Source organism: Uranotaenia lowii, chromosome 3, assembly GCF_029784155.1.
Source record: "Uranotaenia lowii strain MFRU-FL chromosome 3, ASM2978415v1, whole genome shotgun sequence".
Classification (NCBI taxonomy): Eukaryota; Metazoa; Arthropoda; class Insecta; order Diptera; family Culicidae; genus Uranotaenia; species Uranotaenia lowii.
The window spans coordinates 369,923,087-369,950,515 of NC_073693.1; the positions used below are offsets into that span (position 1 = coordinate 369,923,087).

Sequence of the window (27,429 nt, forward strand, 5' to 3'; positions counted from 1 at the left end):
CTTATCAACAGTTTCTGTTAAAATTTTTAAACTTAACAACACTCCCGAAGCATTTTTGTCGAAAATGCATTATGTCGCAAAAACCAATCCACCGAACAGTTATTTTGCGACCTTTGGTTTGCACGCCAATCCAGTGCAGTGCAAAAAGTCGAAAAAACCAAAATGCACTCAAAAATGAGAAAGTCATCATACGTCCTAAATTCAAATCAATCTGTAAAATTTATTCATTCATGAAATGAAACCAACTTTTTACAGAACATAGAATACATGTTTGTGAATCGTTTGTCATGTTTAACTCAATTTTGTTGATATTGGTTCATACGACGTAATCAAAAATAACTCTAGATTTATTTAATAAACATTGGTCAATTGAAGAATGTAATTTCGTATTCTTTTATATTTTTCTTTCTCGAACATAAATGCCATATAATATAAATGGTAAAATAATGTCTTTAATAAGAAACTACGTGGGTTGAAATGATTTTGCTAAAATGTAGTCTATTTTTTGATAAAAATGTCTGATTAGCAAAAAAAAAAATAAGATGGATGCATCTTCCGTTAGGATGAAAATCCCGAAAAAACGACATGCAAATAAAATATCAACTAAAAAAAATTATCATTTTAAATTATCATAGAATAATACTTTTTTTGATAAGCTTTCTCATAACACCGAATCTTCTTCACCAACTATAATTCCAAAAAAAATAAAAAAGAAATACAAAATTGTATATACTCTAATACCACTTCGAAGCAAAGGCTGCTTTCTCTGTTTAATAGGTTTAATACAAAGGACTGAAGCAACTGTCATATCACATACAAACGGACCGTACTGACTTTTTGGAACCAGAACGTCAGTTCCCCTTTGATTTCAATGGCATTTTGGTACCAAAACGTCAGTGCGGTACTGAAATGTCAATTCGGAAATTTTCTTCTCTTTCAGCCCCTTGGTTTAATACATAAATCCACGGAAAATAAAAAAAAAGGTAAAATTTACCTTTTTGCGAGGTGAATTTTTTCCACCCCTCTTTCGAGGTAAATTTTACCTTTTTTTCGTTCACATAGCAAAGAGGTAAATTTTACCTTTTTTCAATTTACCTAGCAAAAAGGTAAATTTTACCTTTTTCGCATTCACCTAGCAAAATAGTAAATAATACCGTTTTCCCATTTACTGATTTAAAAGGTATGCTGATTGGTTTGATTGTTTTCTTCAATAAGAATTGAAAAAATACAAAATTTTTTCAAAAATGATATTTATTGGAGATAAATAGGGACTGGTAATTCGGCTTCGCGTTCTTCTGAGCCGCTATGGCCGCTGAAACCACCTGCGTTGCGTACATTCATGGCCTCCTCCGTTCGACTAATCCGGTCAGGTTCGGCTTTTCCGGCTGGATGATGACGTGGAATACACCTCAAAGCTCTATGGGCTGATCTGAAACAAAATCAATAGTATTATGACGAGAACCAGCACAACTAAATGAAATTTAAGAACACTTACCATTCTATTCCGATTTTCACATATTAGGCACAAAGCAAAACTTGTTCCTAGAATGACAAAACAGCTTAACCTCAATGAACGGGTTCGGCGAATAGTTACTTTTTTTTAGAAGAATTGTACCGTTTTGTTTAGCTCAATCCAGGTCAATTACACCTAGCTACGAGGTAAGTTTTACCTTATTTGGATTTATCTTTTTTTCTAGGTGAATTATACTTTTTTATCGAGCTCAATTCAGGTGAACTTCACCTCGCTACGAGGTAAGATTTACCTTTTTTGGATTTACCTTTTTTCTCGGTTTATTGTACCTTTTTTAAAACCTCGATTCAGGTAAATTTTACCTCACTGTGAGGTGAGTTTCACCTCGAAGAGGTAGAAGTTACCTTTTTGGCTTTCACGAGCGTTCACTTTTGCTAACTCGGTAAATTTAAACCTTTTTATTATTTTCCGTGTCGTATACCGGGATTGTGAGCGCGCTCGACGACGCCTACACCATTTTTTTTTGTTAATTCTTTATTTGAAACGGCTCATACCTTTAGGCTTTAAGGAGCCAAACTCTTTTTGTTTTTTTTTTACAATAGTTTGCTTACTTCTAGTTCACTTTTTTTTTAAGAAAAGAAAATAGATAGGGAAATATGAAAATAAAAAGAATTATAGACGAAGATCAATAGCTTTAAGGAAAAGATATATTTCGAACATGTAGTCCAAGTCTATCACTGCCAGCACATCTCTCACTGGAACATAGGGTGGTTTTCCTCGGGCCCGAAGGGAGTCTATGAAATTCGTTCTAGCGACAAGATGGACCTCGCACGACCAAACAATATGCTCGATGTCGTGGTAACCTTGGCCGCAACTACACAAATTGCTGCCAGCAATATCAAAACGATAGAGTACCGCGTCTAAGGAACAATGATTGGACATGAGACGGGAAAATATACGAATAAAATCCCGACTCAGGTCCATGGTTTAAGGCTTACCCTTGGGATAATCGAGTGCAGCCACCGACCATCCTCATCCTCGTCCCATTTGCGTTGCCAGTTGACAAGAGAGTTTCTTCGAACTAAAAAGTAAAATTCGTTGAAGGCGATTTCACGCTGATACGTGTCACCTTCCATCGCCCCCACCTTTGCCAGAGAGTCTGCCTTCTCATTACCCTCTATCGAACAATGGGAGGGAACCCAAACAAAGGTGATGGTAAAGCGACGTTTTGATAAAGCACTCAAACTATCCCGTATCTTCTCGAAGAAGTATGGCGAGTGCTTTCCCGGTTTTATTGAGTGAATTGCTTGAACAGAACTCAGACTATCCGTTACAATAAAGTAGTGCCCGACTGGCCTTGAAGCGATACTGTCCAAAGCCCAATGAATTGCTGCTAACTCTGCTATATACACAGAGCATGGTGACTCGAGGCTGTAAGAGGCGCTAGATATTTCGTTGAACACTCCAAATCCTGTTGATTCCTCTATAAGTGATCCATCAGTAAAGTACATTTTATCAGCATCGACGTGTCTATATTTAGCTTCGAAAATTCTTGGAATCAGAAGTGGACGATGCGGATCCGGGATTCCACGAATTTCCTGCTGCATAGACAAATCAAACTGGACAGAAGAATTATCGTAGTCTGGGCTACAAACACGAGCAGGAGAATACGAAGAAGGGTTTACCTGCATTGACATGAGGACATGGTATATAGACATAAATCTTGTATGAAAATTTTGCTCAAGTAACCTTTCAAAATTAACGATCACCAATGGGTTCATGACCTCACACCTGATGAGGAACCGAAGTGATAGTAGATTGAATCGATCTTTCAAAGGGAGTATGCCTGCCAAAACTTCAAGACTCATGTTGTGCGTAGAGGGCATACAGCCCAAAGCGATGCGAAGACAACGGTATTCTCGCTAACTTTCAGCTACTCAGTTCAGAGTGACGGCTACTCAGTTGTCGCGAAAACCGCACCTACTCAGTTCTGACTATATGGCCTTTACTCAGAACTGACTAATCGCCCTTTTCGCGACAACTGAGTAACCATCACTCAGGCTGCGGAAATCGAATCTGATCAGGTTTTACTCAGTTTTCATGACGAAATTAATGCCGCCCGGTATTGTTAAGAAGGAAATCGTGTTATTTTTCTTTGAAAAAGTGGTTTGTTCGTCTTAGAGAAGATAATTCAGATGTTTTTACAAACATCGGTGGAAACTGTGTTGCTTTTCGAAGTGTTTCTAATAATTATCATAAAGAGTATAGTTAACACATTTTATTTACGCAGCAAAATCACACAACCAAAAAGTACAATAAATTTATAATTGCAAATCAATAAAAGTTTACATATTGTGATAAAAATTCGAGTTTTAAAATAATCAGGTACTTTCATCTTCGTCTTCTACATTTTCGGCTTCCTTTAGCATCGAGCAAACTTCATTAACGCATTTTCTACGGCTAGTTTTTAATGTTTTATAAATTGATATACTGACAACATCATTAATCATTTTTAAATTAGATCTTTCTAAAGCTCCGAATACAAGGAGACTTTTAAAGAACAGATCTATGATTTTCACAAAAGACGCCGTCTTAACTACCACCTGTTTTCCGATAATCAGGTAGTAATCGCCTGCTTTGAAAACAGGAGCATTACAAATGATTTGCGGGTCCTGAGTTGAACTCGAAAGCAAATATTCCTCAACGTCCTGAAAAATAAATATTTAAATTACAATATTCCATAGATTGACCAAACGCAAAAGCACTATATACCGTTTTCCATTTTATCATCTCAGCCACGCTGAGCTCTTCCACGTTGCTGTATTCCCCTTCAGTGTTTTTTTTGGCTGGTCCACGCAGTCGTTTATATAGTCTCAAAAATCCACGTAGATTCACTGTATATTTGAAAAAGGATTTGTTTGAATTTATGTCAAATAATATTAATTTTTAATAACGCTTACCATCTTCTACTTCTCTAAAAGTCATGTTGTTGAGCATCGTTCCTTTTAAACAAATCTCTAAGAAATTTATGGTCCGACATGCTGTTGGTTTCATCATGTAATACATGAGTGTTATCTGTAAGTAAAGAAAAAAGGTTTTAAAAAATATGGAACAAAAATCTACGGTTTCAACAGAAAAAAAACTTGCCATTTCACCATCGTATGATTTGAAATGAGGAAATTTTTCTAATATTTCTTCCGGGGTTCTGTTGTATTTAAGCATCGAGGCGTGCAAGAATTCGCACTTCTTCATTCCCATATTGATGAACAATTTGTTGCTCGAATTTGGGAAAACTTCTACCAAATCGTCTGCAATTTGAATCATGGATTCAGTCACCATTGATTCCGGGTCAATAATTTTTCGGCGAGAATATTTTTTCAATTCAGTAGGAAGCTTCTTAATTATATTCCTAACTCTGGAGTATATTAACCCAGAGTGGTCCCCAGTTTCTTGACCGCCTCTCCAAGCAAACAATGGAAACTAAAAAAAAACGATATTTTAGAGAATCTGGTTGAAGATTTTCGTAACTTTAACCTCATCTGGTTGCGAATCCAATGTTCTAAGAGTTTTCAATATAGGAAATTCCTTTACTACTGCTTTGGCTAAGATCCACTGTTCGGTCATAGATGGATAACTGGAATAAGTAGAAATCAAATTAAAAATTTCTTTCTCTTCACTACACAATTTCTTACCCTTTTCCATCATAGATTCTTTTCTCATATGGCTCACATAAAAAGCGGATCAATTCGTGTATTTTGGATTTTTCGGGTAATTTTCCGACGTCTAGATAGTTGTTGATCAAAAATTTCATTTTGGAATGTTTCGATAGCAATTCTCGAATACTCTAATCAGAGAATAATATGTTGAAATCATTATAAAAATCATTTTACTTTATTATTTACCTCTTTTTCTGCCGTTTTTGATGTTGATGGCTCTTCAGATTTTTTAATTTTAGTTTCTTTGATGGCTTCCAAAATAATTTTTCTAGAGCCCATGTCCGCTATTCCCATCTTAATTAGATCTTCGTCATCGAACAGCACTAAATTATCATCATTCACACGATTTTCTGAAATAATGAATGGTTAGAATAATCAGATTAAGCATTTTAAATTAATAAGCTTACCTTGAAGGATTCTCCAAATATCAGCTTCTACAAAGTTCCGAATTTTTTCCATTGTTTGAGTTTCGGTAGAAAAAATCTTTCTTATCCTTTATTTTACTGCTTTTAAAATTCTATGTTTCTTCAACTTTGTCGCTCCAGAAAAGTTAATATAACTTGGCTACAATAACAGAAGATACATAATTATTGAATTGTATTTAAGATTTTTGAGAACTTGTTATTAGGTAATTTACGATAATGATGTATTTGAAACAGTTGTAGAAATTATTTTGCAGTATTTCAGTTTATCGTTTAGAGTTAATCAATGGGTTATTCTTGGTTATACTACCGAAGTGTGTAGAATATTTGAGAATATAATTCTAAATTGTTCAAGCTATTTAGGAATAGTTGCCGTTTTAAATTGTATTTTACTCCTGTACATATTCTTAGTTCATTCAAATAGTAAGTTGAGTATTTTCGGCTCGGTATTTTAGTATAATGTTCGATTGATTTAATGCGCAAAGGCGTGGGTGAATATTCTTTTTTAAGGTTGGTACATACAAAAATATTTTATCATTTTTTATGAAGTTTTATCCATCATTGTATTTTAAAGAAATATATTCATTTGGGCCTAACTTCCAAGAATTGTAAACCTTTCTAGCGTAAATTTTGTCAATGTGAATCCTTAAGTAGTCTCTAGAAACATGATATTTATAGCTATTTAGAGAGCTTATCATTTCAAGATCTAGCTTTTTAAGAATAATTTCACAACATTTGTTGGCAATTACAATCCCTTCTATCAATCCGTAATGATTTGAAAGACAAAACATAAATTTAACTATACAACCAGGTCTAAGCTCTGTACCATTTTTGATTATTCTATCCACAATTGTTACATATTCTGGCAGACGATATAAAATTAAATTGTAGGGTAATAAAGCTCTTTCAATTGTTTTTGATGATTTGACGCTACATTGGTTCAGATCGTATGAATAGTTGATAATGTTATTTATCTGAAGTAGGTTGAATCTTTTCATTAAACTAACTGTTAAATTACGGAAATTATTACAATTTTTGGTTAGTGCTTTTGTTTGCTTAAATCTCCCCTCAAATACGAAACAATTTACAATTGGACCGTTAGTGCGAATCACCTCGGGGTAGTGAGCCAAATGATGAATTTTATTTATAGGTTTAGTTGTAGGAAAACAGGTCTTAAATAGATCGTGGAATTTTGCTACAACACTTTCCAGTTCTATTATTTCCTCATCATCAATTTTAGCTGAAAAGGCTATATAGTTTATACGTAGAAGTGCACTCAACAGTTCTATGCAGCCGGGTATAGTTTCGTATAAGTCAATAAATAGGAAGGGAAAGACACGTAATAAAAGCCAACACTGCGAAGCTGACTGACAAATCGAATGTGCTTTTGATTTCAAAATACTTGGACTAAAATTCGCTGATGGTTTAGAAGACATTTCGGCGAACCCATATTCGAATCCCTCTATGCGTTGGTTGATTTCCGTATAATTGATTCTTTTTTGATGCACTAGACGTTTTAGAATAAGTTTAATTATCATCATGTTCACTCCTTCACATAAATCATGCATAGGGTCCATGGAACAGTGGGTTGTGTAATTGAAGTATTTAAGAATATGAAGCGAGCAGTCGCCAATTATACCGCATTCAGAGGGGACCTTCCCCAAGCAACCAAAAGTTCGAATATCACTTAAGGAACGAACTAATAAGTTCATATATAGCTGTACAAAAGTTCTGTGGAACTTTTTTGCTGTTCAAAATGCTTTTTCGAGGTCCATGGAACTTCATTCTTTATCAAGTTCAGCCAATACTCAAAAAAAGCTTTGAAGTATTGTTTTGGTTTCTGTTTCTACTTTTTGGGAACTTTAAAGTTTGTATGAAGAAAAACAATCTACTTGTTACGTACTTCTCATTTTTTTCAAAATCAAGTAGCTATCAAAGGGTTGCAAGTCTTTTTGTACAGCTCAATAGTTCGTAAAAAGTCTCTGTTGTACTATTTTGTAAACTTGAAAGTTTTTAATTAGTTCCAACGGGCGTTCAAAAGCAACTTCGTATAATAGAAACTTTAAAGTAGATTTAAAGGCTTATATCTACTTTTTTCGAACTTCAACACGTGTTTGCATAAATAAACACATCGTTACTTGGGAAACAACTATATGAAGTACACATTAAGTTCCGGAAGAACTTTTTAACAGCTTGAAAGTGGGAATTAAGTAGAAATAAAGAACCTGAAAGTCGTTTTAAAGAAAATCATCACATCGAGTAAAATCGTTGCCTACTCATGATGTTCATATAGGGCAACAAGTATGGATCTCAACTTTCAAGCGGTGAGCTCGGGTTCGAGGCTTGGTAAGAACATGTTTTTTCAATGTAATGTGAGTTAGTAACAAATATAGTTGATTAATACGAATCAAAATAGCAGACTTGAGAAGGCAATTGAAGGAGCGGAAGAGTATTTTTTTTCGATTTTTTATGCTGCTTATAAAGTGGATTTTGAAGCTGGTTAGAAGTTGTTTGACGATTTATGCGAACTTTTTGTCAACTTTAAAGTTCGTTTAACTACTTAAAAATTGAGCTGAAAAGAAGTTGTATTAGCATACTCGATTAAGCTGCTCAGCCCTGATAGAGGAATGTTATCCGAACTTTTGGTTGCCTGGGTCAATTGGTTTTGAAGTAATAGCAGATTATCAGTGGTATACTCAGGTGTGCGACGCGGTGCTTGGTTCCCGTATGAACCTGTTAGGAGTAAATTATCAGTAATAAATACAAAAAAAAAAATACAATATAAACCTGCATGAAAGTCTTTCCTTCTCAACAAACACATCCTACAAAAAATGTTTGATTGAGGTCCCATAATATTACAGATTTCATGCATCGCAGCAGTATCACCAACTACAGAGACTAAAACTGCTCTCAAAGTGAAAGTAGAACCATTTGGTAAGTGATATTGAACGCCTTCATCTGATTCCAAATTACGTAGATCATCCAATAATAAGTTCAATGTTTTCGGATATCCATATTTTTTCAGTCCGCGAGACGGCACAGTGAGAACCAAATATATTCTATTAAAAGAAGAGTTGATGATCGGATCAAAGTTTTGAACTTTGATACTAAAATTGGTTAACTTTTTTTTTCCTCTACGAGATCCGAGTGGATTTAGGTATTCAACCTGTAATACAAAATATTTCAAAAAATAAATACCTAAATTGAAGGCAATGTTGTTTTTAAAAAAAAATACATCTAGTCCGGTACTGCTTTAGAAAATTTTAATAGAGCTTTTTAAATAAAATTGAACATTTATATTTATAAATACCTCGTCCACGTGTAACAAAAGTCGTAAAGCCGTTGGATATATCTGCAAAAAGCTATGCTGACGGAATAATAACCCGTCTTTGAATCCGTATTTTGTTGATGTACCAGAAGGTGATTCGGCTGAGATTGCTTCGCGTGCTAGACGATTCCTCATTAGTAACTTGAGAATATCAACGATCGAAATATAATGAGCATGATCGTTCACTGTTTTCACACTTGTATGACGATTGGATGATCGCCCAACTAAATTCCGTCTGAAATTGCGGGCTACGACAACTTTTCTCTGTCCAAGTGTGATTTCTGTTACCGTTGGGATTGATCCTTCAGCCTTAGATGACAAATATATTAAACTGTCATTCGGCGTTTTTACTTCGGTGAACAAGTCATCACACTTCAAATTGGTCATGAGTTCTATAACATCCGAATCTGTGTCAGAAATACCTTTAACTTCAGCGAATCTTTTTATTTGACCACTTGCATAGTTATAGTATGAATTCAGGAGTTCCGAAGATATTTCAATCACTTTAGCGATTTTAGACTCCGGAATTGACACGTCGCAGCGCAATGTGGTTATGATATTTGAAATTAAATTTTTTAAACCATTAATTGTAACCGTTCTGTCTTCAAAAGGGTTTACGCGATCACTTTCAAAAATTGGATGAACCTCCTCTACCTCTACTTCTGCTTCGTTGTTAAGATCTATTGAATCGTTGATCGAACCATGGATAGACACTATGTGGCCAAAATAGTTTTTAAAATAAACGAAAGTCATCTTGCATTCCATGCAAGCTACCGGAATTGCATTTCTTTCCCTTAATTTAATTTTATGGATGCTTTTGGAGTGCCTTTTAAATTCAGCCATTCCTCCGGGAATTATGTTTCGGCATATCCCACATTTATATCCTATGTATTATAAACAGTTAATTCCTAAGAATGATGAAAATAAACAAACTTACCGTTAAGTTCTCTGTTTTCCATCTAAAGATTGCTTTAACCTGCGGATTTACCTTTAAAAAGTATTCAATCACTTAGAAACAACAAATAACAATCATAGCTTTGAATCGAACTGATCAGAATCTACTCAGTTTTCGCCTCCACACAATAGAATTTTCTGAGTGCCAAATTTCATGTCGTCTGAGTAACGGCTACTCTGATTTCTGAGTTCTTTGAGATCAGGCGGCGGCTGTTTCATACATAAGGCAGTAAAATGGAGGCGGGCTCTGGGTAAACCAAAGTTAGCGAGTTGGATACGCTCGAGTTTTATGAGGTGAGTTTTGGCAGCCGACTGGAAACAGAAGCTACCATATTCCATAACTGAGAGGATAGTTGTTCGATACAATTTTAAAAGATCTTCTGGATGGGCTCCCCACCAGGTGCCAGTGATTGATCGGAGAAAATTGATTCTCTGTTGGCATTTTCCTTTCAGATACTCAATGTGTGCTCTCCAGGTACATTTGGTATCAAACCAAACCCCAAGATACTTTAAACACCTCGATTGAGTGATCGTCCTGCCAAGAAGTTGGAGCTGTGGTTGAGCTGGTCTATGCTTTTTAGAGAAAACCACCAACTCCGTTTTCTCTGGAGAGAACTCGATTCCAACCCGCATACCAAAAAACTATATCTTAAATAATCAATACGATACACCTACGGCTCTAGAAATAGTGATTGTTTCGGTGAACGTAGCTATTATTTTAAACTTTACTTCGAAAACGATACGAACGAAATATGAACGTTCATGTGAATATGAACGTATTTCATTAACCGTAAAAAACATCTCGAACGATTACTGCTAACGTCCATACAATTTTGACACTTCTCAAATTTCTGGATGACATCTAGGGATGCCAGATGATTTTTTCCAAAATCAGGACAGCATGAAGAAAAAATCAGAATTATTCAGAAAACAATAAATTATGCTTGAATTACATAAATAAAGGAAAATACCACTGTAGACGCCTTTATTTATACATTGAGGCGAGTACAATCGTAGCTCACTTTAATATGTGTAAAACACCATTTAAATATAACTTGAACCGAGCATTATTTTCGATTAAATAATATTATTACAGATTTGTTCGATATTCTGATAATTCTACTATATAAATTCGATACTCATTTCGATATTTTTTTGAATATCAGGACTATTCAGTATATTTCCAAAACCACTTTTCAGTACGGTCTTCCGACAGAGGACTGAAACATCTGTCAAATCTCTAACAAACGCACCGTACCAAACTTCAGTGTGGTTCCCGGAATTAAACACTTCACCCCAAAACAGCATCAAAATAGGATGATATTTTGATTACCAAGCACATCTGTTGTTGTCATACTGCAGATTTAGAATCAATTTTAATTTTAAAGAACTGAAAACTCTGCATTTTGTGCCAAACTATAATTTATCAATGTTACAAAAGATTCTTTTGATTGACATTCCCGAGCCGCAGAAATAATTTTAAGGATTATCAAAAAATTGGCTCTGGTTGAAATTTTTGCAATGAAGACGCCATGTTGCCTCTATACGTGTTTCACTCATTTCATTTTTCTTCTTCCTGCGGGTTTCTTAACTAAAAACATGAAACGGGAATTTTTGTTTTCTTCATCCCCTCCGAATATCGGGACAAATCCCGATTTATCAGGACAACTGGCACCTTTGGTAGCTGCTGTCATGACTGCTGAGAAGAAGAAAAAAAGAAAAATAAAACAAACAGAAATCTCGTACGAATTTTTGATGCTGTTATCAAAAATTCGTGCGAAACTGCTGTTGATCTCCCGCAATGGACCAGGAAGCCGGCGCACCGAGGGCTGGACTCTGCAACTTAGGTAAAGAGATGCATAATATTTCAGGTGAGTAAGGTTTTTGTTTCCGTTTCACTTGTTGCTTGGTAGCACAATTTTTCGTTTTCTAATTTCCAACATGTTTCTGACTGTTTCGTTCTTCATTTTATTTAGTGTCGCCGAATGAAGCATTTATCTATGCAGCCCGAGTTCCCCGACCGTGGGGACTACCTCGCTTGTATAACTATGGCTCTGCAGTGTGGATTTCGGAACAAATTGGCCAATGTCTCAGCCCACTTCATACACGCATTGAATAATGGATGAAGCTGAATCAAAGAATTAAAAAGGTTTCTGAATGGATTGAACGTAAGTTAAAATATAAAAATAAAATTTATGATGAAATCAAATAACTATGTGAAATCCGAAAACTCCAAAAACAAATCTCTTTGGCCACAGCTTTTGGTGCGTCCGCCATTACTACGGTTCCTAAACGGTTCAACGATATAATCTAATAGTTTTTTTTAATAGTTACGTTATATGAGACACCATTGAAAAAACAGTAATCTAAGTACAAACGGTTCGTACAATAATAATCCCGATTCCCGTAACAGTTCGATTAACGGTTTGATAGATCGTTTAAAATATGCCTTCATATGTTCATTCTAGAAACAGTTCAATGCCTTGAAAACGTTATTCATAAGCGTTTTATGAACCATACCTCAACTGTTCCTAGAACAGTGTCTCCATATAAAGGTTTTAACAGTTTTAAACAGTAACATAACTTAACGCCATATTCAACAGACCGTCGTTTTGAAATTCAAGATAAGTGCAATGTTTTTTATGGTTTCAGGTATCATTTTCAAAACGTTTTTTTACACTATCTCCAATCGTTTTATAACTACTACAGGAACGGTTTCGTTACAATATTTTCGTATTCGGGAAGCCCCAAAGCCCAGGATGACAATCTGTTTAAAGTATCTTGTAAAGGTCTGTGCAGATGTGACTCAGTATTACCTGTTACAGATACTACGCCATCATCTGCAAGTTGTCTTAAAGTGCAGCCTTCAGAGAGACAACTGTCGATGTCACTTACGTAAAAGTTGTACAAAAGTGGACCTACACTCAGAATCAAAACAACCCAAAAATAAGAACGCCAGTGCATCAAAACAAAGTTCGACTGGCGTTCTTGATTTTGGGCTGCTGTCAATACACCAAAATCAAAGTTCGAAGCTCGAACTGACCACCCCAAAAAAATTTCCCTTTATTTTCAGTTAGTTTCGTTTTGTAAGCAAAAAAAGTCAGTCGCATCGAAAACAATATCTGGTAAAATGCTTTAAACTTTATGAAATTTTATTATGCTTAATTCATTCTAATTTATATACTTCCAGTAAACGCTTTTTCATGGAATATATGTACCTTCTTCAGAAGCCGTATTCACCGTATTTACATCATGCCTCCAGAGAACTCCCGGAAGGAAGAAAAACCAATTGGAAACCGGAAGAATCGTATCCGTTGATACTATATCCACCGGATAGTAAATTTCAGTGACGATTGCCGTCTGGCTTCCTTCCGGGTGCATCCTGCAGGATAGACCCATTGGTTCTGAAAGGAAAATGTAAGCTTCAATATCTGTTCTTTATGGTGCCAAAGGCACTCTGTAATCCCTGACCGAATTGCTTGAAAATTGCTTCGGCTACATCAGCCTCGGGTTTCTTAAATAACCTTTTTCAAAAACTTCCGCCGAGGTCAGTTAATTGTGAAAAAAATATTTTTGGAAATAAAATAAAATAAGAAATATGTGAATAAAAATAATGTCTTCATTAAATGTTCATACTCCCTTTTGATATTTGGTTCATAAAATGAAAAAATCCCAAAAAAAATCCCGCCGCATGACATGCCCCAAAATTAAGTTGCGATAATGACGTTTATTCTCAAGTTTGAGAAAACCCCCGCAAACTTATTTTCGTCGGGAGCCAGTTTCATCAGATTTTGCGGCATTTCAACTTGGTTTTGGGTTAGACCGGCCTAGAGTGTACACCATTTTTCAAAATTTGTCATTTCAAAATGATTTGTATGTATGTATGTATGTATAGATTTCGCTTTTTGGCCGAGAGTGTTATACTCTATATCACCACTACGTAGGTATCAATGTTATTCAGATTTTCGATAACACGGTGTGTTTAGTTAGCACAATTTTTAATTAAATTGTTAATCGAGCTTTTTCTAAAAATCCCAAGACTTCTTTTATTTTGTCTTCATCGAAGTTGTTAATCAATTCGAAAAGATTGTTGTATCTTTCCCAATCGTAGTGATTTCTAACGTGATTGTACTGTATACAGTGGAACAGAGCATGTTCTGTTGTGAAGTTTTCCGAACATAGTTCACATAATTTTGTATCACGGATTCGAAAAAGTCCGAGATAGTATGGTGAATAGTCGTGTCCACTAAGTAGTCGATTTGCTGTACGTATTTGTTTGTTATTCATTTCTGAATTCCAGTACCACGGTTTGAGATCGAATGTGTTTTGAAATTTGAAAAATTTCAGTCCTTTTTGATTTTCTGTTGCAATATCTTGATACCATTTGTTAGTAGTGTTGATGAAATCCTTTTTATAGTTTCTGCATGCATCATCCAACCGTAGCTTATTTTCTAGAATAGCTGGGCATTCTAGTCCAATTTTAGCTAGTTCATCAGCCTTTTCGTTTCCTGTTATTCCGATGTGTGACGGAAGCCATTGGATTGTAGCTTGTTTTTGCGTTGCTAGTGTGCAGATGTCGAGTGTAACTTTGTCGAATATTTTATTTTTTAGATCTCTTTTGAGTATTTTGCAAGCTGCCTGTGAATCAGTGAAAATGACCACTTTTCTTGTGTTGTTGTCTCTTACTTGTTCTAATGCGACCCGTATTGCTAAGAGCTCAGCAGAAGCAATACTTACTTCGTGAGCTAATCCTAGACTAATGCTCTCTTCCGAGGTAGCATCGAAAACTCCGAGTCCGCATTTATGGCCAGACTTGGAAGCATCCGTGAACCATTGTTCGTATAGATGGTAGTTTGTTTTTATCATGTTTTGGGTAAGTGATTTAAGTACTATAGGAGATGTTATTTTTTTTTTTAGAGTTGACCCTATAATTTGTTCTTTTATCGTGATATTTAGCATGTTACAAGATTTAGCCTGTAAGTATAGTATTTGAAATTCACTGTAGTTTTTAATGAATATTCTTTCAATGTATGTATACTGTGATTCTGCTTTTAAGGAATTTATGTTCAGTGACTGTAATTGTTGAGCAATTAAGTCGTTTTTGTAAATGTGCAAAGCAATCCTTTTTTTTGTGAAAAATTCACGTTTTAGTGATAGTGGGCCTTCGCCACTCAATGCTGCCAATGAGTTTATCGGTGTAGTTTTGGAACAGCCTGTTGCTATACGTAGACCTTGCCTGTTCGTCGTTTCTAGCATGTCACTATATTTTTTTGCCGTGTTTCCATACAGAGTAGCGCCATAATTCAGATAGTTACCGAAAAGAGCTTTGTGGAACATTATCATAGCTTTTGGGGTTCCGCCATGCCTAATCCCTCCGATGATTTTTAACATGTTTAATCTGTCCATGAATGTTTTTTTAAGGTTTTTAACGTGTATTCCATATTTGAGTGTCTGGTCCAGCGTTATTCCCAGATATTTATAGTTCCTTACAGTTTCTAACGTCTCTCCATTCAAAGTGAGCAAGAGCCTTTTATCCGTGTTTTTAAATAGCATAGCCTTAGTTTTGGAACTGTTTAATTTTAGTCCAAGTTCCTCAGCCTTACTTGTGAAGTCATCAATCTCCGTCTGCATTTTCTGTATAGCAGTTTCGTACGATTTTGCCCTTACTATTTTCAGAAAGTCATCTGCGAATTGGAGAGTGATGATATTTCTGTCCAGGTTTGTGTTGTGAAGAGAAGAAGTGTAAATATTGAAAAGCACCGGTGATAAAACATCACCTTGTGGTACTCCGCAGCTGATTGTGTGTTCTACTTTTCCTTGGTCTGTACTTATTATCGTTTTTCTGTTGATCAGAAAATTATAAATCCACGTAACAGTGTCCCCTTTGAATCCATAGCTCTGCATCATGTTTCTCAATTTGTCAACATTTACACTGTTAAATGCATTTGAGAAATCGAAGAAAACTCCAATAGTTACAAATCCTTCTCTTCTTGACGACATAATGAAATTTGTGGCAAATGTCACACAGTGTTCCGTTGACATACCTTTTCTAAATCCGAATGAGTAGTCTGACAGTATGTTATTGCTTAAGCAGGTGAGGTTAATATCTTCAAGGACTGCTGCGTTTATAGTTTTAGTCAAAGTTGATAGAAGTGCTATGGGTCTGCTAGATTCAATTTCTTCAGGAGGTTTATTTGGTTTCAATACTGGTATGATCTTTATCTCTTTCAGGTGTTTGTCTAGATCACCATTTCGCCACATTTGATTTAATAGGTCAAGTATTTTTGTGACAGTAGTTAGATCCATACATTTTAGCATTCCATAATTTATGTTATCGGTTCCTGGTGAGGAACGAATCGATTTGTTTTTTAAAAAACCTTTCCAGGATTCTAAACTCAGAATTTTTGGTCTTGTGTTTAGATCAGGTTGAAGTGGTGTTTTTATTTCTTGTTGACCAAAGTTTTTAAGAAGAAATCTTTCCGCAATATCATTATTGTGTAATATGGGATTGTTTTTGGGATTTACAACAGGGTTAAATTTTAATCTCTTCACTAAATTCCAGTTTTCTTTAACGTTGCGGGGGTCTATGGAATTAGTAAGTTCCAATATTTTTTCTTTTATGTGTTTTATTTTAGCCTTTTTGAATTTAGCTGTGGATTTTTTCCATTCTATAAGATTAGAAGTACTGCTACACCTGTTGTAGTCTCTCAATGCATTTTGTTTAGCTTCATATAGCTCAGTAAGCTCAGAGCTCCAGTAATATTTTGGAATAAATGTGTTCATTTTTTTATGTTTTTTGCAGATTTCATTCGAAATAGTCGTAAGATCTTTGATTTCATCAAATTCATAGTGTTTGATTTGTGAAATTTCTTCGGTTATTTTTATTTTATCAAAATAATACTTTTTTTTTGTTTTGAAGTTCAATTGTAGTTGTGTTTTGATCATAAGGTGACCACTTCCACCAAAACTTTTATTAAAAACTTCCCATTTGGCGTCGTTAAATATATTTGCAGTACACATCGAAAGATCAATGGCACTGGATCTTTGCCCAGCAGCATGTGGTATAAATGTAAAATCTCCGTTGTTTAGTATAAGCAAGTTAGAGTTGGTAATGGAATCGTATATTAAATTCCCTTTATTATTAGTTTCCAAACAGCCCCAGAGTTCATTGTGGCTATTGAAATCTCCTCCCAAGAAGATCTTGGAGTGTATTGTAAGTTCATTTAGTAAAACTGAAACTGCAGTTTCTAATTCTTGTGTTGAAATTCGTGGGTTAATGTAAATTGTAACTAGTACCAGATTCAGTGTATGTATTTTAATTCCCAACGTTTCAAATTGATCAGTCGATCTCAATATAATTTTCTCGAAAGTTAAATCCGAACGTAGGTAAATACCAACACCTCCAAAACCGTCTGTTCTAGGCGATAGTATTCGATGGTAACCTTGAATGTTCCATCTATGTGTCATCAGTTGTTCAGGCTTTACCCAAATTTTCGATAACAGTGCAGCATCATATTTTTCGGTAAATAGTTCATGAGCAAGTTCGTTCTTGTTTGTATATAGACTTTGTATGTTTGTTTGTAATATATTAAAATTACTTTGCATCATGAACTATTTCCAGTCCACTCACCTGCTCTTTTTAGCTCTCCTATTATTTTTGCAGAAAGTTCTGCTCCAGGTGCTCCATGAGGTTTCAGAATTTCAATCAGTTTATAACTTACTTCTTCCATAGCTTTCTTCCATTCTGTTTGAGTTTGTTTCTTTACGGTTTCTTCTATTTGCTTCTTCAGTTTTTCTATCTCTCCCGTTCTATAAATGTTGTTTAAACCTGTTCCTCTAATTTCTTCTTTTTCTTCTTCCATTTTCCTTTTTTTAACAAATTCCTTCGAAGTCAGTCCAAGAATACTGGCTACTCCTGGTGCTGTTTCTTGTTCTTCTTTCCTTTCCTTTCCCTTGTTTAAACGATGTTTGTTGCTCTCTTCTCGATATAAAATTGTCTTCTGGTGGATACCTGGTGCTCTTGCTACAACATTTGAAAACGATTCGGCAGGCGTCGGATACTCTTCGGCACTTCTCAAGACGTCAAAATGGTTTTCGGTAGGTACAATGTAGGACTGTTTAGCTTCTTGGTATGTCATTCCTTTTTTGGCCATTTTAGCTTGTATATTGCTTTCTTTTTTCCAACGAGGACAAATTTTGTCCGTCGTTTTATGTTCATTACTTTCACAATAATAACATTTGATTTTTTTGCAGGTTTTGTCCATCGGATGCTCTTCTGAACAGCTGGTACATTTTTCAGACTTAGATTTGCAATTTTTAGACAAATGATTATATTTCAAACATTTGTAACAAATCACGGGTTTTCTAATATAGGGTTCAACTCTGAAAATAACAGAAAATATACTTAAATTAGTAGGCAATATGTTACTCCTAAATATCACTCCCACTTTATGAGTTGGTTCTTTCTTTTTGTCATCATTATAACGGAATAGTCTAAATATTGAATCAATTTCAACTTGGCATTGGATACTATATACTTATCAATTCTCCTTCATCCATATCGGTAGGGATTCCTGAAATAACTCCAGTCATAGTAATGAATTGACGCGGGATGTAAGCTTTGTATCCTTGTAGTTCTAAGTTTTTGCATGAAGCCAATCGATTCGCGTCTTTCCAGTTTCCAACATAAACCGTCACTTTGTTCCTTCCGGTTTTGCTGATATCTTCAATCGATTTGTCAAATCCGTTTTGATGCAGTATGATCCCAACAGTTAATCGGTTAATGATTTTTCTTTTCTCAACATCTACATTTTCCACTATCACTCTAAATGGTCGTCCATCTGTTGATTTATACTGGTAGTTCTTAAAAACTCTCGTTTTTTCTACCAATCCGGTGCTTGGTGGCTGGTCGTTCCTTCTAATTTCTGTTGTTTCCGTGGTTTCCATATCATCTATGTTCCTCCTATTTTGTAGGTTAGGTGAACTTGCTGTTATTGATGCTGCTCCTTGAGGAGCAGCACCTTGCACACTCATTTTTGACTTTTTAGTCACAATCCACTTTAAAATTTCTGGCACTTATGATTTTTGCACTCTACTTCACTAAACACGTTAAAATCAAAACATATAGCGACAGTACAGACGAAAAAACTATTAAAATTAATCAATTATTTTCGTCAAGAATTAAAAATTGGCCTTCCGTGTCGAAATGTAAACATCCAATCTCAAAATGATTTGTTTTAATGATTCAACATGGCGCCGTAATGATGAGTGAATTCATTCGAGAGCTTCGAGCGCCGTCATGAAATTTATACCAGTCACCCAACAGAGATGCCAATGTTCTTGATTTTTCAGGATTTGCCTGATTTTTCGAAACTTATAGCGTATATTTTACCCTAGTGGCAACTCAATCGTGCACTAACTACTGTCAACTTTATACAAAAAAAGCGATAACAGCACTTGGTGCACATCTAGGTTTAAAAAAAGCTACTAGCTTGACAATCTCATATGCCAAAGCTTTTCCGATTTTTAAAATAAGCCTGATTTTCATCATTTTTGAGAATGTGATGGATATAAGGGTATATACGGGCGATAGTATTGGCGAAAAATTGGCCTCAGCCATAACCTCAAACTTTGATGAGCTGACAGCCTCACCAGTGATGCTAGGTGTGTTACTAAAATCAGTATTTGTTTGTTTCAAACTAATTATAATATTTCTGGATTGATTGATTTTTTTAACAATCAACAGCTAAACGTTTGAATTCATTACGGGGCGTCTCTAATAAAATAGATGAAAATAAGCCATCTTCCGCTAATGAATTTTCAACGTGCATTTAAAACATCTGAAATATATTTTCATGTACTGCTCGGTAAATTAAAAAGAGTTGTTTCCAATTTCTAAACGAATGCAAAATCATTCACTGTTACAAAAAAGAAGTAAATTAATGAAAGCCACGTCTATGTTGACTATGAAAATAATAGCCTGCATGCTCTGAATATTTATAATATTTTCACATAATTCGCTACATCGTTTAAGTGTGCGATACAGACAGTTGTTAATCAGTTCAGATAAATGTTGCGTTTAATTTCATATTCTAATAGAAATCTACGGCAAAGTTGCAAATTCTCAGTACTCATGAAAACGTTTTTCAATAAAAATGCAATTAAAAAAATATAATCATTTTCCAAATATCAATGCACTTGGCAGCCCTGAACACCCAAAAAAATCAGGGCTGATAGATCTAGGGTGGAACAACTTTGACACAAAGTAGGCAAGGTGGAGAAGCGGGCACGCATGCCAAAATTTTGACAGCTTATTACATTGTTTACGTTTTGTGTCAAAGAAAATCAACGAAAAGTATGACGAAAAAGTCGTGCTTTGGTAGTGGTGTTTTATATGACGTCACCACCAACTTGATGTAAATCTTTTTTGTTTTTGTTTTACAACAAACAACAGTGACTGTAATGCCAAAACGGAAAAACAATCTCCTAGCTCCTCGGGCAAAAGTCGTGAAGCCCGATCTCCAAGCACTGCCTCCAGCAGCAGTTCCTCCTCAACGCCCTCCCTACTGAAGCAGAAAGTTAAACTGGAACCAGAATTTTTACCAACCATTCCCCAATTATCGCCCGATACCGCTGAACCAGGTCGTGATGGATTGTGTATTTTCCAACAACTTGACCACTTGATACTTGTACTATCAGTGAGTTAAGTATAGGAACTTTCGTCTGTAGGTGTTGCTGATATTGTAATTGGTGAATTATTGTTAACAAACATTCACATTTTTTCTCATATTCCACAGAATACTCCAAGGCAACCTGCAAAACACTTTATCTGTTGGACCCCCTCCGCATCAACCCGGAGCTGATCGAGCACATCCTACGATTTAACGTCGATGGCGATCATCAGTGGCCCCAGGAGGGAACGATTCTCATCTTCCTCCCCGGGCTGGAAGAGGTCAAGAACGTTCACGAAGCCCTGCTGGATAGTCGCATGTTTGGCCCCCGAGAGGATCGCTTCCTGCTGATACCGTTACACTCGACGCTGTGCAGCGAGGAACAGGCCCAGGTGTTCCGAAAAACTCCCAAGGGAAAAGGAAAATTATGCTGAGTACCAACATCGCTGAAACTTCGGGTACCATTGACCATTGACGACCACCTAGTGATGAGAACATTGATGCCGCCAAGAAACAACTGACTGCTTCGGGTCATCATTTAGCAGCATTATCGGTAGATGTGCGGATAGGAAAGCTCATGCTGTTTGGAGCTATTTTTCAGTGCCTGGATAGTGTGCTAACGATAGCGACTTGTTTTAGCTACAAGAGTCCGTTTGTGTCTCCCTTCAACAAAAGGAACGAACCAGAAAGTAGAAAGCGGCTGTTCGGTATTGCGAATAGCAATCATTTGACGATGCTTAATGATTACAGGAAATGGAAGGAGACTTCGAAGCGCAGTCGATATGCGACCAACTGTTTTGCCGAAGAGAATTACCTGTCGACCAAAACGCTTCACACGATCGATGAAATGAAGCAACAGTTCTTGGAATTGCTGGTGTCCATTGGATTTGTTCCACTAGATTTGAGTAGTCGTCGGGGGAAATTTATTAAAGATGAGCTACAAGTAGCTTACCGGAACGGAAATAAATTCTAACGGAGAGAATAACCGGCTCCTAGCGGCCATCCTATCCGCTGCCCTCTACCCAAACGTCATAAACCCAGAGAAAAGTTTCATCAGTGGAGCGAGTGGTGCGGTACCCAAACTGCCTCAACCGTCCGATCTTCGTTTTAAAACCCAACAGGATGGATACGTTTTCTTTTATCCGTCCTCGATAAATGCCACATGTGGCCACTTCAATTCCACGTACCTGGTCTACCAGAAAAAAAGTTAAAACGTCCCGGATCTACATTCGGGAAACCACAACGGTTCCGCTGCTGCCGATGGTCCTGTTCTCGGGCAGCGATCTGCAGATAGAACTGTACTGGATGGTGGATTGAGCTGCAGGCGGAAATGATGAAATTCTTACGCCTCGAGCTGGCTAAAATTTTGGAGCTTAAAATTTCCGATCCGTAACACTAGGTTACAGCTGTTGTACTTTAGAAGAAAAGGAATAAATGTTACATGTTTGTATTTAAAAGAATATTTCCTAATACATACAATGTAAAGCTATAACGAGCCAAACTCGTTTTGCATTTTTACAATTTTGGTATGCTTAGCTTAACACTTGTTTAGAAGAGAAAGAAGGATAGAAAGAGAAATATGAAAATAAAAAGAATTACAGATGAAGATCAATAACTTTTAGGAAATGATATATTTCGAACATGTAGTCCAAATCCATCACAGCTAACACATCCCTAACTGGAACGTCAGGTGATTTTCCTCAGGCCCGAAGGGAATCTATGAAATTCGCTTTAGCGACAAGGTGGTCCTCACACGACCAAACATACCATGCTCGATGTCATGGTATCCTAGGTTTTTAACATTATTGTATTCTATTCAATTCGACAAAAATGCTGGTTCTGTATTAAAATACTGACAAAAATATAAACCAAAACTTTGTGAAATATTTTTATTTTTGAATATTGATGAAAATTACGGAAGTTTATAAAAAAGACTGGTTGAACGATTTATATTATTTTATCAACATGAATCAGCCGGAAAATGTTAACGGCAGCTTCATAATCTCGTATCTCGTGGTGCGACAGGGCGATCATACTTTTAACCCAACTGCTGTTGTAGTGATGCGATGGAACGTTACTGAAGCGTTCGATAGCCTTTGCGCACTCGTAGCTCTGTAACCGAAGATAGTTCTGGCCGAGTTCCCGCAGCAGTGTCATCAAGCCATCGGCGCTCTGTTTTTTTCATGGCCAGCCCGTGCTGTGCCATTTTCTGGGCACTGTTGACACTGTTGTTGATGAAAACTTTTTCACTTAACGTTTCACTGGAAGTGATGGTTTCGATCTTCTCCTTTCCATCGCTTCCGGTTGAAGACTTTCGTTCATGGACATTTTCCAGCAAGCTGGCCGTACTACTGTTTAGATTCTTGCAAATTCTTATGTTAGGTTTAAGCGGCGGAGATCGAGATGCCACGAATTTATAATTCAGTTGAGGACTCTTGGTGTTCTCCTTCACTGAATAGTTGTTGTTGCTAAAAAGCCTGGAACTTCGCCGTACATTATGGGCCTGCAGGGCACCGCCGGTCGTGTTGGATGTTCGCAGCGTCATCAACTGGCTGCCTGTCTGACTAAACACAATCGGTTTGGTGTTTGTTTTTTGTAGCTGCAGCAGCATCATTGTTGTCTAAAAAGAAAAAAACTGAACTTAATACGGCAATAGGAAATCGGGATAGCTAATGCTTACCGTAGTATCCATTTTCCTTTTAATTATGTTGCACATTGTACCTAAATTGTGGTGGCCACGCAACTTTTAGTTACTGCACAGGAGAGCAATTTTCTGCTGTTCACTTTCGGCTATGATTTCCTGTTGCTGTATCGTATTCAGCTGTTGTTGGATTTACGAACCGGGAGGTTGTTGCGGCTGATGACAACCGGTGGCCAAAGTCGAGAACTGCTGTGGCGAAGGTGGCATTATCAAATTCGATTGGTCACTGCTTAAAACTGGACTATGCATTATAGGTAAAACATCGAAACTAGGAATGGTAGGACTCATGGTGGCTAGATACTTAAACTGTTGCTTCCGGAAAGGGGTCCCCACTTCCGCCCCTGCACCACTGCCTGGAGTTTGTTCAACATCTGTTATACTAGATATATTCTGACTCTGTTGGAGCTAAGGTTGCTGTTGTGGAGCATTATTTGGTGTATTGATTATATTCTGTATGGGACCCCAATCTGATCTAGTGGAGTAGATAAATGACTACCGCTAATTAACTGTTGATGCTGCTGCTGTTGAAGCTCGATTCCGACGTCCGGGTTAATAATAAAACTGCCACCACCTCCTACTCCTCCTCCCCCACCTCCGCCACATCCATTTCCGAACCAAACCACCGACGAGTTTAAGGCCGTTGGCTGACTAGTGGCAAATATATCGGTGCTCGAAAGCTGAAACACTTCCGTCGGATCCGGTTTCTCTCCACGCTGGCATAGTTCGGCAACGATTGCCTCATGAATGGGTTTAACTTCACCGCCCTCCGACTGGCATCGTTGGCCAGTGCCGCACGTTCAGTCTTTTAGCAGATCCTCGACGACAACTTCAGCGCAAAGCATCCGATATCGCCGAACTCGACACTTCGTCCAGATGCCGTACCCGCAAGAGATCATCGTTGATTAGAGTTTGCTCAGCTTCTGAGCCAGAAGGAACAGACTTTCCTCGGATTCCGCTGTAGGGGAGAAAGATGTTAGAATTTATGAAAAATTTACGAAACCAAAACGAATTTTAAATACGCACTGTCACTGAACCGATATTATTCAGTCGCTCAATAATCTAAAGCCGGTGATACCTGCGTGCTTGATGCACTTTGATACCTTCTTGTTTTGTAAACAATGTCACAGCATGGCTGATTGGGATTTTTGACATTTTACACCACCCTAATCTATCAGCCCTGCAAAAAAATCTAAACACGAGCATCTGTGTGTCGCTTTTCCACAGGGCGAATTTGTCGATATTAGTACCGCAAAATCGCGTTTATCGTGCGCCCTTCCCAAAAATTGATTCTGTTCTCCCATGGTTTGAGGTTAGGGCTGAGGCCTCCTGCTAAGGTGGTGTTCGTGTAAAACTGTCAATATATCCTAATACCCCTTATACGGAACCGCCTTAGACCATTTAGGAAGGTCAAAATGTGTAGCGAAGACCACAAAAAGATCCTACCCTCAACCGAAATTTCTGTTACTCATATGTCCCTAATTTTTATTTCACATGGAAGTTCCTGATTCTTGAAAAAAAAAAAAATTGGCAACCCTGCCACCCAAGGAATGTTAAAAGAAGGTGGTGTTCAACTATACATTAGTAGTGGTATAGGCTGTGACGTCACTGTTAAAAATGACCGAACAAACGTATTCATGTGAAATTAAATCCTGTATTGGTTAAAAACAAACCATTCGTATTAATAACTGTGTGCCAAATCTCTGTTATTTGTAAATTTTAATTTCTCTTAATTTGTTAATTAGCAGAAAACTAAAACGAATTAACGTTTTGAATTAAACAAAACCAGACCATTGAATTTTTCTTGCAGAACGAGGAGTTCGCATTAGCAGCGTCGAAATGAGTAGTGTAATAACATAAACAACAACACGGTTTTTCCACCCAAACAGATCAGGTTCTTTTTTTTAAATACATAAATTAAAAAGCATTAATTAGTGAAATGAGTGCAGAAGAAGGCACAGGTTGTTTCTTGTGTTTCCGAACGGACAATGCCGAAGGTGAAGCAATCGTCGAGGATTCCGAACTCGCCGAGGCAATATACAAACATTTTTGGTTTACGGTAATTTCAATATTTCAATGCACATGTATTAATAAATTAACTAAATAAATATTAAAGCTCCCTCATTAACTTGCAGGTTGAAGAAGTCAAGAATGCTTGGATATGTTTGAACTGCGATACAAAAATCAAAAGCTTTCATGAATTCTACCTTCAAGTAGAAAAAGATCACCGGTTTTATCAACAGAACGCGACAGTTTATATGGGAGAAATTAAAGCCGAAGAAAGCCAAAGTTCAGAAGAATTAGAAAATCTTAATGCCGATGATGATGAAGAAGCTGATGGAGAATTCACCCTTTTATTGGATGACGACTATTCCACAGATGATGGATCCCTAAATGTAGCGACACCAGTTAAAACAGAACTTATCGAATCGGATTCAGGGTCTTTTGTTGTAAGCGATGAGGAGATTCTACAGTTTTGTTCAATGAGTTGTCACCTATGCTGTATGGAGTTTGCAAATTTTAATGATCTTAATAATCACTATCGTGAATCTCATAACGAGAAAGCGTTCGTCATGTGTTGCAATTTGAAATTCGATACGGTTTCACTGCTTCGAGAGCACATAAGAATCCATATCGATCCTAATTGTTTCCAATGCTTAGAATGCGGTAAAAACTTCTGTTCTCAGCGTAGTTTACGTAATCATAAGCTTCAAATGCATCTTTCTGACCAAGATAAAAGTTTTCAATGCGAACATTGTCCAAAGAAATTCGCAAGAAAGCATTTGCTAAATACACATATTTTGACACACGATCGAAAAAATCAGGAATGTGAAATTTGCAACAGCAGCTTTCAAAACAAAGGATCCCTCCGGTATCACATTCGTACCGTTCATGAACGTGCCAATGAAGTTATTTGCGATATCTGTGCGAAGATACTGAAATCCAAAGGAGCGCTGGCAGTACATCGAGCAGAACACTTCAACAAAACTCGCCTGAAGTGCCAAGAATGCGGCCAGTGGATGAAAAACAGTTTAAGTCTGCGAAGACACATGAAACGGCACGAGGAAAAGGCGATGATAATCGAGTGCCACATTTGTGGCAAACGTTCACCGAACACACATGCTTTGCAGAAGCACATTAGGGATCAGCATACGGCCAAGCGAATTCACCAGTGTACGATGTGCAGCAAGGCTTTCAAGAGGGCCATCGCTCTGAAGGTTTGACCGACTTTCTTTTGAATAAAAGATTTTGGTTAACAATTTGAAATTTCATTTGACAGGAACACACGGCAACGCACACCGGAGAGCAACTCTATAAATGCGAAATCTGCGGGAAGGAATTCAACTCTTCAGCGAACATCAGTGTCCATAGGAAGAAAGCTCATCCCATCGAGTGGTTAGAATACCAACGGAAGAAACCCAAAAACGGTGGATAAGAATGGCAGTTAAGTTTTTTTTTCAAAGAGACCGAGAGGTTCATATGCAGATTTCATAACACACTCGTGAATAAAATTGTACCTCGAACGATTTGTAGTGAATAAACAATTTCAATATTAACCAGTAGTTCGAACGCACGTGCGTTTTGTATTATTTCTTTCCGAAGAATAAGTCGTACAGTTGAGCGTGATTTCGTTGAGTTGAGCTTCAGGGCCCTCCTCTTTGTGCGAGTCTATCTGTTTTGCACTGTCAAAAGATTTAGATCATCGTTCGTAGAAAAATCTGGCAGGGGCATCGAATCATTACCCCTGCCAGATTTTTCTACGAACGAACCTTTCCGGTATTACCATAGAGCGCAATCTGGCAACCAAGATCTCGGCTTGGTTCTTCTGACGATGATTCTCATCCATTATTATGTGAAGAAAGTGGTTGTCTCTAAAGAAACTATAGTAAACAAAGAGGCGCAATCTGATCCTTTTCGAAATAATGTGCTTGTAACCCTGCTGTAGATCTGCCTTTAAGACTGCTTGGTTTTGCTCGATTGGAATGACACTGACAGAAAATCCAAAAATTCCAATCGTGACACTTCGTCTCTTTGTTTACTATAGGCTCGTTAGTTGTCTCCAACCAACTGTAATCGAGATTAGATAAAAAATAAATCATAATCGAATGTTTCTTTACAGTACACTTGATCCTTGTCGGTATTTTATGTTCATTGATTGTCTACGATCGT

The 27,429-nt window shown here is 36.9% G+C and overlaps 2 protein-coding genes, 3 long non-coding RNA genes and 1 pseudogene across 6 annotated transcripts; 4 read left to right on the forward strand and 2 right to left on the reverse strand.

The window, feature by feature from the left end:
• Positions 1-3,852: 3,852 nt before the first annotated feature.
• Positions 3,853-5,638, reverse strand: LOC129754071 (uncharacterized). Its single transcript, XM_055749932.1, has 7 exons — positions 5,374-5,638; positions 5,164-5,315; positions 5,006-5,105; positions 4,619-4,951; positions 4,432-4,546; positions 4,244-4,365; positions 3,853-4,179 (listed from the first exon to the last, which is right to left on the reverse strand). Exons 1-7 carry the CDS (start codon positions 5,479-5,481, stop codon positions 3,853-3,855), a joined length of 1,257 nt encoding a protein of 418 aa, XP_055605907.1. The 5' UTR covers positions 5,482-5,638.
• Positions 5,639-5,930: 292 nt separating this feature from the next.
• LOC129756932 (uncharacterized) lies at positions 5,931-10,013 on the forward strand. Its single transcript, XR_008739572.1, has 3 exons — positions 5,931-6,119; positions 8,471-8,543; positions 8,635-10,013. It is a non-coding gene; the product is annotated as an uncharacterized LOC129756932 (long non-coding RNA).
• Positions 10,014-11,539: 1,526 nt separating this feature from the next.
• Positions 11,540-12,087, forward strand: LOC129757844 (uncharacterized). Its single transcript, XR_008739828.1, has 2 exons — positions 11,540-11,762; positions 11,868-12,087. It is a non-coding gene; the product is annotated as an uncharacterized LOC129757844 (long non-coding RNA).
• An 8,098-nt stretch (positions 12,088-20,185) lies between these two features.
• On the forward strand, positions 20,186-22,167 carry LOC129754163 (uncharacterized). Its single transcript, XR_008738978.1, has 2 exons — positions 20,186-20,615; positions 20,688-22,167. It is a non-coding gene; the product is annotated as an uncharacterized LOC129754163 (long non-coding RNA).
• A 78-nt stretch (positions 22,168-22,245) lies between these two features.
• On the reverse strand, positions 22,246-24,039 carry LOC129754072 (cell division cycle protein 27 homolog; annotated as a pseudogene).
• An 849-nt stretch (positions 24,040-24,888) lies between these two features.
• LOC129755721 (transcription factor grauzone-like) lies at positions 24,889-26,813 on the forward strand. 2 transcript variants are annotated; one of them, XM_055752345.1, is made up of 4 exons: positions 24,906-24,971; positions 25,049-25,318; positions 25,395-26,477; positions 26,540-26,813. In XM_055752345.1, the coding sequence occupies exons 2-4, from the start codon at positions 25,199-25,201 to the stop codon at positions 26,693-26,695; spliced, it is 1,359 nt and encodes a 452-aa protein (XP_055608320.1). In that variant the 5' UTR covers positions 24,906-24,971; positions 25,049-25,198; the 3' UTR covers positions 26,696-26,813. The 2 variants fall into 2 exon arrangements, with proteins under 2 accessions (XP_055608319.1, XP_055608320.1); XM_055752344.1 differs by having other exon boundaries at positions 24,889-25,318.
• The last annotated feature ends 616 nt before the right edge of the window (positions 26,814-27,429 follow it).

Bases quoted from the DNA above. Each gene is read 5' to 3' on its own strand.
- LOC129754071 (XM_055749932.1), bottom strand. From the start codon at position 5,481: ATGGGAATAGCGGACATGGGCTCTAGAAAAATTATTTTGGAAGCCATC. The intron at 4,952-5,005 runs GTTAAAGTTACG...GTTTTTTTTTAG, and splicing joins TGGATTCGCAACCAGATGAG to TTTCCATTGTTTGCTTGGAG. The intron at 4,180-4,243 runs GTATATAGTGCT...TTTATTTTTCAG, and splicing joins AGATGATAAAATGGAAAACG to GACGTTGAGGAATATTTGCT.
- LOC129755721 (XM_055752344.1), top strand. From the start codon at position 25,199: ATGAGTGCAGAAGAAGGCACAGGTTGTTTCTTGTGTTTCCGAACGGAC. The intron at 25,319-25,394 runs GTAATTTCAATA...ATTAACTTGCAG, and splicing joins ACAAACATTTTTGGTTTACG to GTTGAAGAAGTCAAGAATGC. The intron at 26,478-26,539 runs GTTTGACCGACT...TTCATTTGACAG, and splicing joins AGAGGGCCATCGCTCTGAAG to GAACACACGGCAACGCACAC.